This window comes from Thunnus thynnus, chromosome 7 (assembly GCF_963924715.1).
Source record: "Thunnus thynnus chromosome 7, fThuThy2.1, whole genome shotgun sequence".
Classification (NCBI taxonomy): domain Eukaryota; kingdom Metazoa; phylum Chordata; class Actinopteri; order Scombriformes; family Scombridae; genus Thunnus; species Thunnus thynnus.
The window spans coordinates 5336754-5351458 of NC_089523.1; the positions used below are offsets into that span (position 1 = coordinate 5336754).

A 14705-nucleotide genomic window follows, 5' to 3' on the forward strand; every position below is an offset into this window, starting at 1 on the left:
ATCTTCCAGTAATAATAAATACAGTTATTAAGGGTAGAAAATGCAAAGCTATAACTTTACTCTTGTCAAACACACTTCAGCTCAAATAAAAGCAGTTTCCGGAGGTTCTCTGGGGTTTGTTCAGATGCATTTTGGAAAATGTAGGAATTCACTAACTTAAAGAGAAGTTTACAAGTGACTGGAAGAATGACTGACTGACCAAATGTGTAATTTATAACACTTAGCTATTGATCATCACAGATTCAGTTTAGTTTAAAAATAATTCCTGGGCAAGAGTGGAATAAATATTTATTTCTAATGTACTGTTCATATGTCTTATGGCTCCTGGAATAAAAGCAAACGATTGGAAATTTACATTTTTTCCACTGTTAATGATTGTTGGGAGACTGTGTGCAGGTATTTACATTTAAACTCAAAGAGGATTTACCATCTGTGTTTATCTTAATATTGTGTCTTTTGTCTTTCAGAACTCAAAGAGTGCCCAAGGACTGGTGGGATTAAAGAACCTAGGAAACACTGTGAGTACAGCAGCTACGTACAAATCTTACTACAATCTGTCTCAGGCCAAAACTCCTGTTGTAGTGTTATAATGTTATAATGTTTATAGTGATTTCTTATTCTAAGCTGATTTATGAGGGAGAAACTCACACAGAAATCCCAAAATCCAGTTAGTGTTGGAGTGATATCAGTTTGTTAATATGTGTCCACATAAGAGTGGTGGTCCAGCAGAGTGTCTGCCAGGCAACAGGCAGAAGGAGCGCTCCTAAAATAAACGTTTGTGTGTGTGTGTGTGTGTGTGTTGCTGTCAGTTTGTGTACAGTAACCTAATCAGAGAGCTCTGAACTATGGACCAGGGAGGACTCGTTCTCTCTCTCTCTAACTGGTTTGATCTTACCAAATTGCACGTGTCTCATGTGGACACGTGACGGGAGCAGCGGTATATACACACAGTGCCGTCTTTGACAACGTGTGTGTGTGTGTGTGTGTGTGTGATACTACCGATTTGAGAGTCATCCCTGAATCAGGACTCTCTCACACTGGGAATGTGATATTTCATCTGTAAGGGAATCCAATTGTGTGCGTGTTTTATCTTTGCAGTGTTTCATGAACAGTATCCTGCAGTGTCTCAGCAACACACACAGCCTGCGAGACTACTGCCTGCACAACTCGCACCGCAGAGACCTTAACAACAACAGCCGCACCAACACAGCCCTCATGGAAGGTGAGAGACGTGTCACACAGGCCCCCTAGAGTCCAAAACAAACACTCGACACAGCTGCTGACACACATCACACTCATTTCCCTCCGTACCTCCGGATTATGTTTGCATCTCCAGATTTGTCTGTGTTTGGAAATCAGACACTGAGAATAGGATCTCTAGGTGTTTAAAATGCTTTGGGTTTCTTAAAAATATGGAAAATCTGACACAAAACATGCAAATGAGTTAAATCCTTACTGATACTGTTACAGTTGCAGAAAGACCCAAGTGCATTTTATGTCTCAGCCTCTGAGTAACGTGAGTGTTTTTGTGTGTTTGTGTAGAATTTGCCAAGCTGATACAGACCATGTGGACGTCATCCAGTAGTGAGGCGGTCAGCCCGTCCGAGTTCAAAACTCAGATCCAGAGATACGCTCCCAGATTTGTGGGATACAAGTAAGCTTTATTCTCCTCTTTGCAATATGTATATAAGCTGTCATACATCTTAGGTCTTTTTGTAGCACCACAGTTTGCCTGAACTGATTTATTTGACTGCATATGTAAACGTTTAGAGAAGGCTTGGGTGGTATCTATTTTTTCATACCTACATACCTTCCTGACATTTCACCGGAGTATACAGTATATGGTATTTGTGTTTAAAATAAATAAATGAAAGCTGAGCTGCTGGTGTCTGACATTGTCAAGCCTACAGTGCTCTGTGTGTAATATACAGCCTACTGAGACAAGTCTTGCTGGGTTTAAATACTTATGGCCTACAGAGTAATGAATAGATAGGAAATAAGCACCCTTCTTCCATAGATTCTTGCTGGAGGACCCAATGACACTTGTTGCCACAGCAGATACCGACACATCAGTGGGCTAAATGTAGATGATGTGCGGGTGGTGGTGGCAGACTGGCAGTTGTGTAAAACCATGTGGCTACTAAACTGCTTTATAGTTGGAAGAAGTCATCTCAAGATAAAGTTATACGTGGCAATATTTTCATGATTCTATACCACTCGCAGTCTCCATCTTTGTCAGCTCAGCTGCCTGTTCCACCAGTAGACAATGACCTCTCGTGACGCGTGCCATGCACTACAATACATCACCTCGATACAGCATCTCCGTACCAGTTTAATAGAAAGAGGAGTGTCTGTATTTTTGACGGTATTGAAAATCATACCTTCAGGATTTCCAAATACCTTGGTATAAAGTAATACCTTGATACCGCCTAAGCCTGGACTAGAGGTTAGAGATAATTGAGAATACAGTTACACTGGCTGATATTCATACTGTTCACTGACTGTACGTGTGTGTGTGTGTCTTGCAGCCAGCAGGACGCTCAGGAGTTCCTGCGTTTTCTCCTGGACGGTCTACACAACGAGGTCAACAGGGTCACCGTCAGGCCGAGAGGCACCGTAGAGGACTTTGACCACCTGCCGTAAGTAGTGTGTGTGTTCGTGTGTGTGTGTGGACCTGCACTGATGCCTTTCTGCACAGGTCAACAGGCAGGATCAGAAGACAAGCTGTGTCTCTGAAGAGAAAGAATGCAGACAGAAATTCAATGAAATTTCTGAATTACAGGGTCAATGACAAAGACTTCAGACGGTATTAAGAATTCTTAAATTTAAATACAAAAGTCTGTTTTCCCTTTTTTGTGGAGTTTCAGTCAGCACCATCAGACCTACAGCAAACACGGTCACTACTGCAGCTACAGTAGCTGGGAAGCTCAACCACTCTCAATGGACAAGTGTCAATTTTAGTTAAAACTTAAATTAACCTTAATGAATTCATAATTTTTAATTGGTTAATCCATCTATCCATTTTCTGTCACATCTCTGGGTCCAGGTGGCATTAATTTAATTAATTATATGACTAGGAATTATTGTTGTGCTGCTGGGAAAATGTGACGTAATAATAAATAATTATTATATTATACATTCCATGAAACTTTCATACTTTTGCCGATGCATAAAGAGGGACTTCTGAGATGTGTAGACTGAATTCTATGTATCATCAAAAAGGTCTTACATTTAACTTTGTGAACCCTGTAGAAACTTGGGAATTACAATTTTGAAAAGTAAACAGACTAGGAATATTTGGGAATTCTACAAATTAGATATGCTACTGTTAGATAGTATTGTATTACATTTTATTGGAAATGGAACTAAACAGGAAGGAGCACAATTAGATACACTTAAACTTGGAAAAACATTGTAGCATCCTTGTTTATATTATGGAGGTATGCAAACAGGGTTTAGACCAGAGCAACATGACCTATGAAGGCTTCATTATGAAGCTTTCATTTAAGGCTGCATGCAAGACTTTTTCCTCCGGTGTGAAGTCTCTGGGGCCCAGATCAGCTTAATGCTCTAATTCTTTTTGGATATAATTATCAGTTATCTAACCATAGCTTGTTTAAGGGTCACAGTTAATCTCTGCAACTTTCCAAATCCCACAATTACTCCCAAAAACAGCTCCACTCTGCCTAAATATTAAAAACAATGCAGATAAAAATGTTCTTTTCCAGCTTGAAAATGTGTCTCAGGATAGAAAGAGTTTTTAAAAAGGTCCTTATTAATCCTTTAATCCTTATGACACATTTACTAGTTTCTCTGCCACCTAGACATTTAGAATAAAGTAGGTCAGATCCTTCAATAGTGGCTGATTACTGCTGTCACCCGTTACATTATCAGCCTCTTTACTCAATCACAACAGCTGAGTTTGGATGTCAGTGCACATCAGTTTGGTCTTTAGTGCACACAGCGATTCCTGATATTTGGTGTCTGACTCCAGCAGCATGTCGTCCACTGTATGTAACAATAAGACCAGAACAATCAATAATGTCTCATCTGTGCTTTATGTTCAGGGATGAGGAGAAAGGGAAGAAGATGTGGAGTAAATACCTGGAGAGAGAAGACAGTAAGATAGTTGGTGAGTAGAATGATCTTCAAAATCTGACTTTTTATTTGTTTTTCAGACTTTCTGTGACAGGCTGATCTCTTAAACCAATGTGTTCTTTACATGTCAAACGGAAACAAAATCTTGTTCTTCCAGACCTGTTTGTTGGGCAGCTCAAGAGCTCTCTGACCTGCAGCCACTGCGGTTTCTGCTCCACCGTCTTCGACCCCTTCTGGGATCTGTCTCTACCTATCGCCAAGGTTAGGGAACACACTCACACACACACACACAAACACACACACACACAAACACACACAAATGTAAATAGACATGTGAATGTTGGTCGTCAACAGACACAGAACATTAGAGTTGAAATTTCTGAAGTATTGATACATACTTGTTTATACAGCTCTTAACATGAGCTTCTTGGTTTCCTCCCTGTCTCTGTTTGTGCTTTGCTTTGTGTGTGTGTGTGTGTGTGTGTGTGTGTTGTTTCTGTGTGGTTGCTTGTGTGCACGCTAATGTCAATGCAACTATGTTTGTGCTCAGAAGGGCTATGGTGAGGTGAGCCTGATGGACTGCATGCGGCTCTTCACCAAAGAAGACGTCCTGGACGGGGATGAGAAGCCGGTGAGTGACTTCTCACACATTAATTACCTTCTAAAGTCAATTTACCTCATAGTTTTCACTTCCACTCTTAAATAAGATTCTTTCATTTTTGTGATCTAAACACATGTAGTAAATGAAAGTCATTCTGCTTCATGCTGAGTTCAGCTGAGTTGAACCTGGCAGTGAGTGAACCAGCTCTGTATTTGTCCACAGACGTGCTACAGGTGTAAAGCCAGGAGGAGATGCACTAAGAAGTTCACAGTACAGAAGTTCCCCAAGATCTTAGTGCTGCGTATCCTTTCCTCTGGAATCTGTGTCTGATATTACTGCATAATATGTGATATTTGCAGTGAGCCCCTAGCTTGGAGAGCATGATAGTGCCTGTGTTAGTGAGATAGTGTGTATGTATGGTGATTATGGAAACTCTGCAGTGCACAGTACTGCCCTACTGAGGCAAAACGCAGTAACTACACATTTGGCCAAAATTGAGTTGAGATCTGAATTTGACGTCTTGACATCTGTTTTACTATACAGAAAATGATTATGCCACAGTGAAGACAGCTTTTTGTATTTGCAGTAACAACTAAACTGAGCTAAAAACCAAATTTAAGTAACTGTACTCTGGCTTGGTAATCTGTGAATCATCACACAGAACTGCACAGCTAAAACAACAGAGATATATCAAGTAAAAGCTAGCTGATGAGCCACGGCTAGCCTTAGCTAAAACTAAAACTAAATACATACTTGATTTTTCCCTCGCTGTTGACATTTTTGTAATTCAGTGAGTTATACATGAATATGCAAAATGACGAGGGAGTAGCTAATTCCAATCATGATGGAGAATAAAAACCTAGCTAAACCTCTGCTAAAGCTAACTAGCCTAGCAGTCTAGCAGTAGCCACCATCTCAGCTTTTCAGTGGAATCCATGTGATTTGGTGGTGGAAGAACTTTTAAGTTACATATTTAAACATATTGAATTGTAAAATCCTTTATTATATTGATTTCAATATAAATATTGATAGCAGGCAACAGACTCCTAGTAAAACAGGTACAAACATTAAGTAATCAAATTAAAGTTTACTTGCTTAAACAAAGTGGTAAAAATGAACAAGAAAACTGATAGAACACATTTTGTTGGTAGATGCTGAATATTCCCCTCATTCTGCAAAGACTAACCAAAAGTATGATTTTTTTATGATCAAATAATCTGCCTAAAAAGACATTAAATGAGGACATTAAAACTTTTCTATCTGGTACCCAGTTTGCTAGCTATCTTGAAAACTTGAAACACTTTTTTCTCAATTTCCCCACTTCCATAGTTACTGCTGTCTACATTGGTAAGGCCGAGTAGTTGATTGCAGTTCAGTGAGTCATTACTATTTAGTATTATTTGTTTGATTGGATTATGAAAATGTTTAGTGGCCAGTAGATTTATCAGAGCCATGTATAATCAGAACAGTTGCTCCTTGATTCCTTGCTGTCCAGACCTAAAACGCTTCTCTGAGGCAAGAAGAACCAGCAAACTGTCCACCTTCGTTAACTTCCCTATGAAGGATCTTGACCTGCGGGAGTTTGCCTCTGAAAACAGCAGTAAGTACCAATTGTAGGGTTCTAACATCAGTTTGTAAATGTGGACAGTCTGAAAAATAAAATTCTGCAGAAAATACCAAATAAATGAATTTTGTGGCATTACAGCATACCTAAAGATATTGTGCAGCAGTGCAAAATGTTGGCGATGTTTATTTATCAGCTTCCAAAAACTAGTTAAACTCTAGTAGATTGTTAAAGAACTAATAACTACAGACTCTAACATTGCTTATGTCTCTGTCCTGTTGCAGTAAATGCAGTGTACAACCTGTATGCAGTGTCCAATCACTCAGGCACCACTATGGGCGGTCACTACACAGCCTACTGTCGCAATCCCAACTCGGGAGAATGGTACACTTTTAATGACTCCAGGTAGGTTTGAACACACAAATAGTCACAAGTTTATTAATGCAGTTTACATCAAGAAACCACATGGAATGGGAATTTATTGTAGCTTGCCTTTTATTCCTCCTGTACACTAAATACAGCACAATTTGAACAGCTTGTCTCCAAGTTAATTTCCTGTTAATAATTGATAGTAGAAAAAGCTACAAGAAGAACCAGTGAGTGAGTGAAACAGAAGCAGATTATTAAAGGCAGGAATAATGGTCAAACCTGCAGATAATCCTCCTCCCCTCCTTTAACTCCTCTGCTGCCTCGTGAGCATTCAGTCCTTCCCTCCAGGGTTTTTCCTGTTACGCTGCAGTCATTCATAACACTCCACTTCTCTCATTCTCACTGAGCCATACAGCATGCAGACGGGTGACAAATTAAAGGAAAAACCAACATTAAGTGTCTTAGTAATGAGCCTTGGCATTGATTCTACATTCTCTGAACTCTTCTGGAGGGATGAACATCATTCTTCAAAAAGATATTCCCTCATTTGGTGTTGTGATGGTGGTGGTGGAGAGTGCTGTCTAACACGTCAGTCCAAAATCTCCCATAAGTGTTCAACTGGGTTGAGATCTGGTGACTGGGGTCATAGCATATGATTCACATCATTTTCACACTCATCAAACCATTCAGTGACCCCTCCTGCCCTGTGGATGGGGGCATTGTCCTCCTGGAAGAGACCACCCCCATCAGGATAGAAACAACCTGATCCCCTCACTGTAGGGGTCAAGAATTAAGGGCTGTACTGTTCTCTTGGTGTATGCCACACTCGCACTCGACCATGTGTCGAGAATATGGTGAAATATGACTCATCTGACCATATCACTTTTTCCACATCTCTGTAGACCAATGCCTATAGTTTTTGCACCACTGAATTCTCAAATGTGCATTCATCTTTGTAATGAGAGGTTTATGCACTACCACCCTACTATAATATACCTCTCTATGTAATTGTCGACAGCCGGCTCTTGCTGACAGTCTTATCACGTCCTGCATTGACATTCTCAGTCACCTGAGAAAGAGTTGCTCTTCTGTTCAGTGTGATCAAACGTGCGATGTCGACCACAATTTTCAACCCTATTTACTGAAGTTTTTCCCATAGATCTAAATGCAGATGTCACTTTAGTCACTGTTCCTATTGAAACACCAGCCAGTTGAGCAGTCTTTGTGATTGAAGCTCCTGCCATCCGTCGCCCCAACAATGAACCCTCTTTCAAAGTCACTTAGATCTTTTCTTCTTGCCATCTTGATACAAAATCAGAATCAACTGGGTCTGCTCAGCATTTTTATACACGCCACAAAGCATGATTGGTTGTTAATTGCTTAATTGTACCATGCAGTGCACCTGTGTGGAAGCATCTGCATTCTTTATGTTTCTCCACTTGTTTGTATATCACAGGTCTCATGCATTTCCCCAGTCGCTCCCCAGTCACTCACTATTGTGGTATCTCACCATAACACGGCAGCAGTGCTTCACATTAAGACTCACGTCCTCTCCTGTTTTGTGTTTATGCTGTTCCAGCTGTTTGTAATAATTACCGTGTGTAATTACCATAAATTCTCAAATAGTGGCTTGGGCCTTCAACCGTAGTAGCAGAGAGAACCAGGCTTATCTCTCATTTCCCCTCTTCTACAGTTAACTTGAATTAATTGGTGAATGAAACTAGTATTTTTGTTAAAAAGAAAGTAAATGTAACATGGCTGTGCTGCTTATTCTCTATCAGGGGATGCCTGAATTTACAGAGCAAATCAATACATGTAGTATCTTTAAAGGCATTACCACCACAGGAACTTTTCCAGAAATCAAGGAACCTTTTTAGAAACTCAGGAATTTTATCAGCGTTTCAGCTGGAGGTACCAGGGTCCACAGTAAACTGAAAACTACTTGCTGTGGGGGTAGTGATTTCCTTTGGTTCAAGAAGTATCAAGTTTGAATATGCAGCACTGAACGTCACTGATTGGTCAAATACATACAACCTTCTTCACAGCATTTTACAACTTCCATTTAAAAGATCCCTAAACATCAAACAGTGTATTGATTCCAAGCTTTTTGCTCCAGATTCAGTTTTAACCAAATGAGGCCACAGAGGAGATAAAATTAAATGAACTGTTGCAGCGTTAAACCGGCACAATTTTAAATGTAGTTTGGTTCTTCTCTTTAGAAATCAGTAAATCACATGTATCAAGGTTGTGTTTTTCTTCACCACAACTCTCCTGTTTTTGTGCACCATAATAAACTGTACACCACCCTCCCCCCTTCTCTTTTTCCAGAGTAACGCCAATGTCCTCCAGCCAAGTGCGCAGCAGCGACGCCTACGTCCTGTTCTACGAGCTGGCTTCCTCCTCGCGCATGTGAAGCCTCCTGGAGGACAGCGGGCCACAGCACCACTCTTGACGGACAGACAGACGGATAGATGGATGGATGGATGGAAAACGAGAGTGTTGGTGGAGCCTGGCCTATTTTGGACTTGTACTTGGACATATATCTCACACACACACACACACACATACATGAAGGCACACGCCTGGAGCCTGCTTCTCTCAACAGAGAGAGGTAGAGAGGGGAACACTCTGGAAACCACAGGAACCTGATCAACCAGCCCTGCTTTCTCTCTCTCTCTCTCTTTCTCTCTCTCTATGTCTTTACTCTCGTTGTCTCGTTCACTCTGGCTGGAGGTGTGTGTTTACTGTGTGTGTGTGAGCGTGTGTGTGAGGCTGACACAGGGCAATAATCCTATCTGACCGACCAACCGGTGAATCCGTCTCCATCTCAGAAGTCCCTCTCTATGCACTGCAAACTCTCATCCTGACCGCGCCTTCGCTTTTTCTTGAATTCTTGACTTTCTCGTTTGCCTCAAACCATTAAACTGACTTGTTGCAATTTTTTTGACTTTTTTCTGCTTTGAATTTATGTTGTTTTTATGTTTTTGTTTTTTTGTTTTTTTTGTTTTTTTTTGTGGGCGGGGGGTTATTACCCTAGCACCATGAGCATCATCATCACCCCTTTGGACTGTGGATAAACTGTGCTTAGAGTGTGAGTGTAACAGGACTGGTCATGGTTACAAGGAGCTTACAGCCCACCGGCCTGCTCGGTTTTCTCGGCTTTCCCTTCCACTGCACCATAACACTCCCACGTCTCTGTTAGCATCTCCTTCACTTTTTCTTTCTGTAAAAGTGGTTGGGAGGCCGGTGGCACTGTGAGCGTTCAACGTCTCAGAGGACAAACCTCTAACTTTTGTTTAATTTAATTTTGTTTTCCCCATGTGTGGCTGCTACTGATGTTTTAAAAGTGCTGTGAATGAATGAATGGACAGTCCAGTTTGGATCTACTAAGGATTAACAATATAGACGATAATAACAGTAACAATCCTCATTCGTCAGTATGAGGTCTTTTCTTCCTCTCTTGTTTCATGCCATTGAACAACACGGATGAAAGAATGTTTTAAAGAAGAAAAAAACACTATATCTGTATATTTTTATATCCTGATGCAATATAGAGAATGTACTATTCAATGGTGCTGAAAATGACCCATAACTGTTTTCAGTTGGTTTATTTACCAGGTTTCAAGAGAGAAAAAAAAGTTATTATTTATGCTTACACGTGATAATGTGATGAGTCACACTTTTTAACAGTGGCAGTCAAACACATGAGTAAATATATATAAATATAAATATATATATATACATATATATATATATATGAATAAAAGTCAACAAAACAGTGGTTTTACTTTCAGTCTTTGTCTTTTTTTGAAGCTTTTATGAATGGAAATCTGCACTCTGGATCATGAAGGTTTTTCTCAGATGTAGTGACAGTAAAAGGTGTCGTTTATTGGCACATGAAGAAAGATTTAGAAGCATAAACTGGACAATGCAAATGGAGTCCGACAGAAAAAAAGCTGGGCTGTAGTCAAAAGATACTAGAACAAGAGTGTAAGACTGTAGTAACAAGGCAGCAGCTGGGAAGACAGGAGGAAGGTACAATGGTGACTAATGGACAGGTGAGGAATAACATCTGCAGTGACTGGAGATGTTAAAGGGCCACTCCACCAGTTTTACACATAAAGTTCAGTTGGTTTGTTATGGAGAGCACAACTCAGACTGAAAAATAATGTCATCTTCTGAGGCTCTGGAGGTACTCTGAGAAAATAAACTCATAACAGACTTCCTGTGTTACAAACTGGAGATGTGGATTTTGAAAGATCAAAGGATTACCAGGTATTAGCATCACATGCAAAGATTATGGGAAATGTAGGCTCCAGTGATTTTGGATATTAATCCATAAAAAGGACTAAAAGTCAGGATATCTGCCTCTGCTGCTTCAGTCTCAACCATGCTTTTCTAAATCTGTCTCAGAAATCCCCCAACTTTCTTTTTTAAATTTATATTTTATTTCCATTTCAGGATTGGAAGCAGTACATTACAATTCCACATGTTAACCTATTCATTTCCCAGCTATAAATACATGAAATATTCAAAGAAACCAAAGTACAAAAGTATTATCAGAAAAATGTACTTAAAGTATCAAATGTAAAAGTACTCATTCTGAAGAGTGAACTCTTTCATATTATCATTCAGGATTATTATTATCGATGCAGTGATTTGTAAGCAGCATTTTACAGTTGTAGCTGAACAACATCGAGCTGATTTTAACTACTTCATAAAGTTAAAAAAAAAAAAAAAAAACAGTTATATGTGACTGAGTCCTAAAACCTTATGTCCTTAAAACAAGTGAAATTGTGTTGACATTGTGTTTTTTAATTTAAATCAGTATGTTAAAGGAATTTTCTAGTGTCTGTATCTTGAAACATGAAGGATTAACACATATCTCGACATGAGAATTACATTGTTGAAACAAGTTGACTTACAGCACTGGCAGATTTTTTTTCCTTTTTAAAGAAAATAACAATTTAGAGACTCAATTGAAAAATAAAATTACTTGATAAGAAGGAGATTTTTCTTCACTGAACAATGCATCATCTATTAGAAGCTGATATGTATGAAAAATAATCTGCAAACCAGTGCCTTTAACTGCTATTTCCCTCTGACATGTAGTGGAGTAGAAGTATAAAGTAGCAAAATACAGAAATTGTGCCTCACAGTACATAAAAATATCACTTGTAAGTACTTGTACTGTGCAATGTTAAATCAATAGAGTACATCTCCTCCAGAGGAGGAGGATACAGATGAGGGAGAAGGTGAGGTCATTACTTTTCCATTTCCCTAATCATTAGACAACATTTATTTAAAATATTTTAGAGATTTAAATATTAGTTCTGCTGTTTCTTAGGAAGCCTATGTGTGTAAATCTGCAATAATACCCCAATGGGGAATGAAACTTTTTACTTTACTTGAGAGATTTTTGAGGAAATCATTGAAAAGTTTTTATATCATGCACATTTTCCCATGAAAATAATCATGGTTAAGCAGGTCTAATACATATTTTTATAATAACATTATATCAAATGTCAGTGTGTAATATGAGAGGCCTGTAGTGATGAACCACAGCTTTATAATGAGTTTCAGCTCATTGTTCAGCTGTTCTGTTCTGGTTTAGTCTCAAACTCTCATAGTGTCAATTGCAGCTGCAGCAGGCAGCTGTTTTCAGACAAAAAGCTGTAAAAACCTACTGTACACTACCTGCTCAGCACCAAACAGCAAACAGACACAGTTAGCTATAGACTACCTGGTGAACATAATGGAGCATTTAGCAGCTGAAGAGCCAGATATTTCCCTCAGGAGCTGGTGGAGACCAAAAACAGAGCTAAAAGAGAGTGAACATTGATCTTAAATGCTGGCCAGAAAAACAACTCCAAATAATGTTGCTCTGCAACTCCGCAACTGTTAACTTGCCAACAAGTCTAATATATCAATTTAAAAAGCAAGTTGTCTCTGCCGCTCCCAAGTGGTTAAAAAATCAGTTATTGCAGGTTTAAAGATACTGAATAACAGCTATCAGCAAGTGTAATCCAAGTGTTTATGCCTGTAGCAGATCATACAGGTCTAATTCTGTCTGCCTAATGTGTCGTTATGAAACTGAACTACTGCACATAGTAAAATCACACTTTAGTGGTATAATTCATCTTGGGTCGAAAAAGCTCAGCCGGCTCTCTTATCAGCTTATCACCAGAGAGACACACACCATTTTCTTTTGCTGGATCACTCAGTAATCACTATGGAAGAGCCGCAGCCTGGCCTATTTCCTGCTGTTCCATTATCCGTACATGGCCTATTTCTGTGGTCCGAGCTTTACAGCCCCATAGTGAGATCTGATGCCATGAAAGGTCCAGCAGCCAGGAATAGTTCTATAGGCTGACACTCTGGAGGCTCCCACGTCACACTGGAAGGATTCACCCAGTCAGACATCGGAAATAAAAATAATACATGAGGAACCTGTTCCACGTGCATTAAAACATCAACTCAACATGGATTAGTTGATGTTCAGGACATCCATCATATTAAAGCTGGACAACACAGACTGGGGGAAACCATTAAGACCGATTGGTGTCACTCCAGTTTGTTGCACATAATTAGCCAAGTTGGGGAAACAGCACTTCATCTCAACATTTCAATTTCAGTTTAATGGCAAATGCTAAAACGTAGCACAAGTAGAGAGGACTCACAAAGTCAGCAAACTGACTCCATAATGTTATACATGAATATCTGTAACGCTTTATTTTACAGGTTTGTATTTTTATTAAAAAATGTCCTAATAATTTCCAAGGAAGTTTCCTGGAAACAAGTATGTAAGTTTGTACTAAATTCAGGGGACATTGGAATGTTCCTTGAAAGAAATGCTCAATTTAAACTCAAGTAAATATTAAATTCATATATGTTTAACTGTGTTCACAGACTCTAGGATATGATAACATTTAGCAGAAGTTAATTAATTGGAAATGTACCAAGTGAAAATTGTCCCCATTTTCCTTAAAATTAGTACCAAATGACACAGTGTTGTGTGAACAGTTATCTTTGTGGATTAGAGAGGTGAAGACAATGATGGGCCATGTCAAGAAGAATCCAGGTTAGTGACAGCTAACAGTTGGAATATGGGTCATATCTCAGTTTAAGCCGCCTCTGTTGTCTATACTCAACATCCATGCAGGTAGGCAGCTGACTATTCACTTTTCAGGGGATCTGGGTCACACAGTATCAGCTGGCTTTTACATCACTGTGCTCATAGTACAATAGTCACAATATGGCTGTAACTGTTTAACTAATCCAGATTACAGAAGTTCTTCTTGGGAAACATCTTGGAAAAAATTAAGAGATAAATTGGAAGTTATAAAATAAAGTGTTACTATCTAAAGTGTGCTAACATTACTCAATGTCAGGGCTGTAAGTGTAAAACCAAGTAAGGCTATAGCAGCAAATAGAGCAAGGGAGCATTTTATTGCTTATGAATTCAACTTTTCATTTATAATAGAATAAATGTACTGTGTTTTCTTTCAAAAGTTACATAGACTGGCCTTAAAAAGTGATACAAATTTAACATCAACGTGACCTTAAGGCCACGAAAGCCTCACTTGGCATTTGGATGGAGTTCATGTCTGTTTCATACTACAGTGAGCAAACCAGATAACACTATAGTGCTAAGGAATTACTGTTGTGTGTGTGTGTGTGTTTGATACAAGTCATTTTATTGACCAACACCATTTCTCTGGAACTTCTGAACTTTGAAACTAATAGAGACTGATCATATGGCGCAACCTTGATACACATTCACAGAAAAAGCTTTATTTGTATATTTGATCAGTTCCACAGTGAACTACACTGAGTCAAAAGCAGGAAGTAAATACACAATTCACAGAGGAAAAGAAGCTTGCTGAAAGAAGACAGCAGATTTTAAATCGGCGCTTTGACCCACATACTAACTGTAGATTAATTTCCTATTTGTCTCTATATTAAAAACAAATAAGTTTTACATGCAGCCTCATATGGTGAATTATTTTAAGCAATCTAGACAGCGGTTGTAATTGAGTGTGTATGGAAGGGATATCATAAATGTTTTTCAGG

The 14705-nt window shown here is 39.1% G+C and overlaps 1 protein-coding gene across 6 annotated transcripts in view; it reads left to right on the forward strand.

Annotated features, from left to right (window-relative positions):
* Positions 1-10413, forward strand: part of usp2a (ubiquitin specific peptidase 2a) — a 44132-nt gene extending 33719 nt beyond the window's left edge. For 4 of the 6 annotated variants that reach the window (XM_067593948.1, XM_067593947.1, XM_067593949.1 and 1 more), the window contains 11 exons: positions 468-518; positions 1099-1222; positions 1543-1654; positions 2529-2639; positions 4068-4132; positions 4256-4359; positions 4649-4729; positions 4922-5000; positions 6195-6299; positions 6548-6668; positions 8961-10413. In XM_067593948.1, the coding sequence (XP_067450049.1) occupies positions 468-518; positions 1099-1222; positions 1543-1654; positions 2529-2639; positions 4068-4132; positions 4256-4359; positions 4649-4729; positions 4922-5000; positions 6195-6299; positions 6548-6668; positions 8961-9045 (1038 nt within the window). In that variant the 3' untranslated portion in view covers positions 9046-10413. The remainder of the gene's footprint in view (positions 1-467; positions 519-1098; positions 1223-1542; positions 1655-2528; positions 2640-4067; positions 4133-4255; positions 4360-4648; positions 4730-4921; positions 5001-6194; positions 6300-6547; positions 6669-8960) is intronic. The other 2 variants (XM_067593950.1, XM_067593953.1) reach the window with 1 other exon arrangement.
* Positions 10414-14705: the final 4292 nt, after the last annotated feature.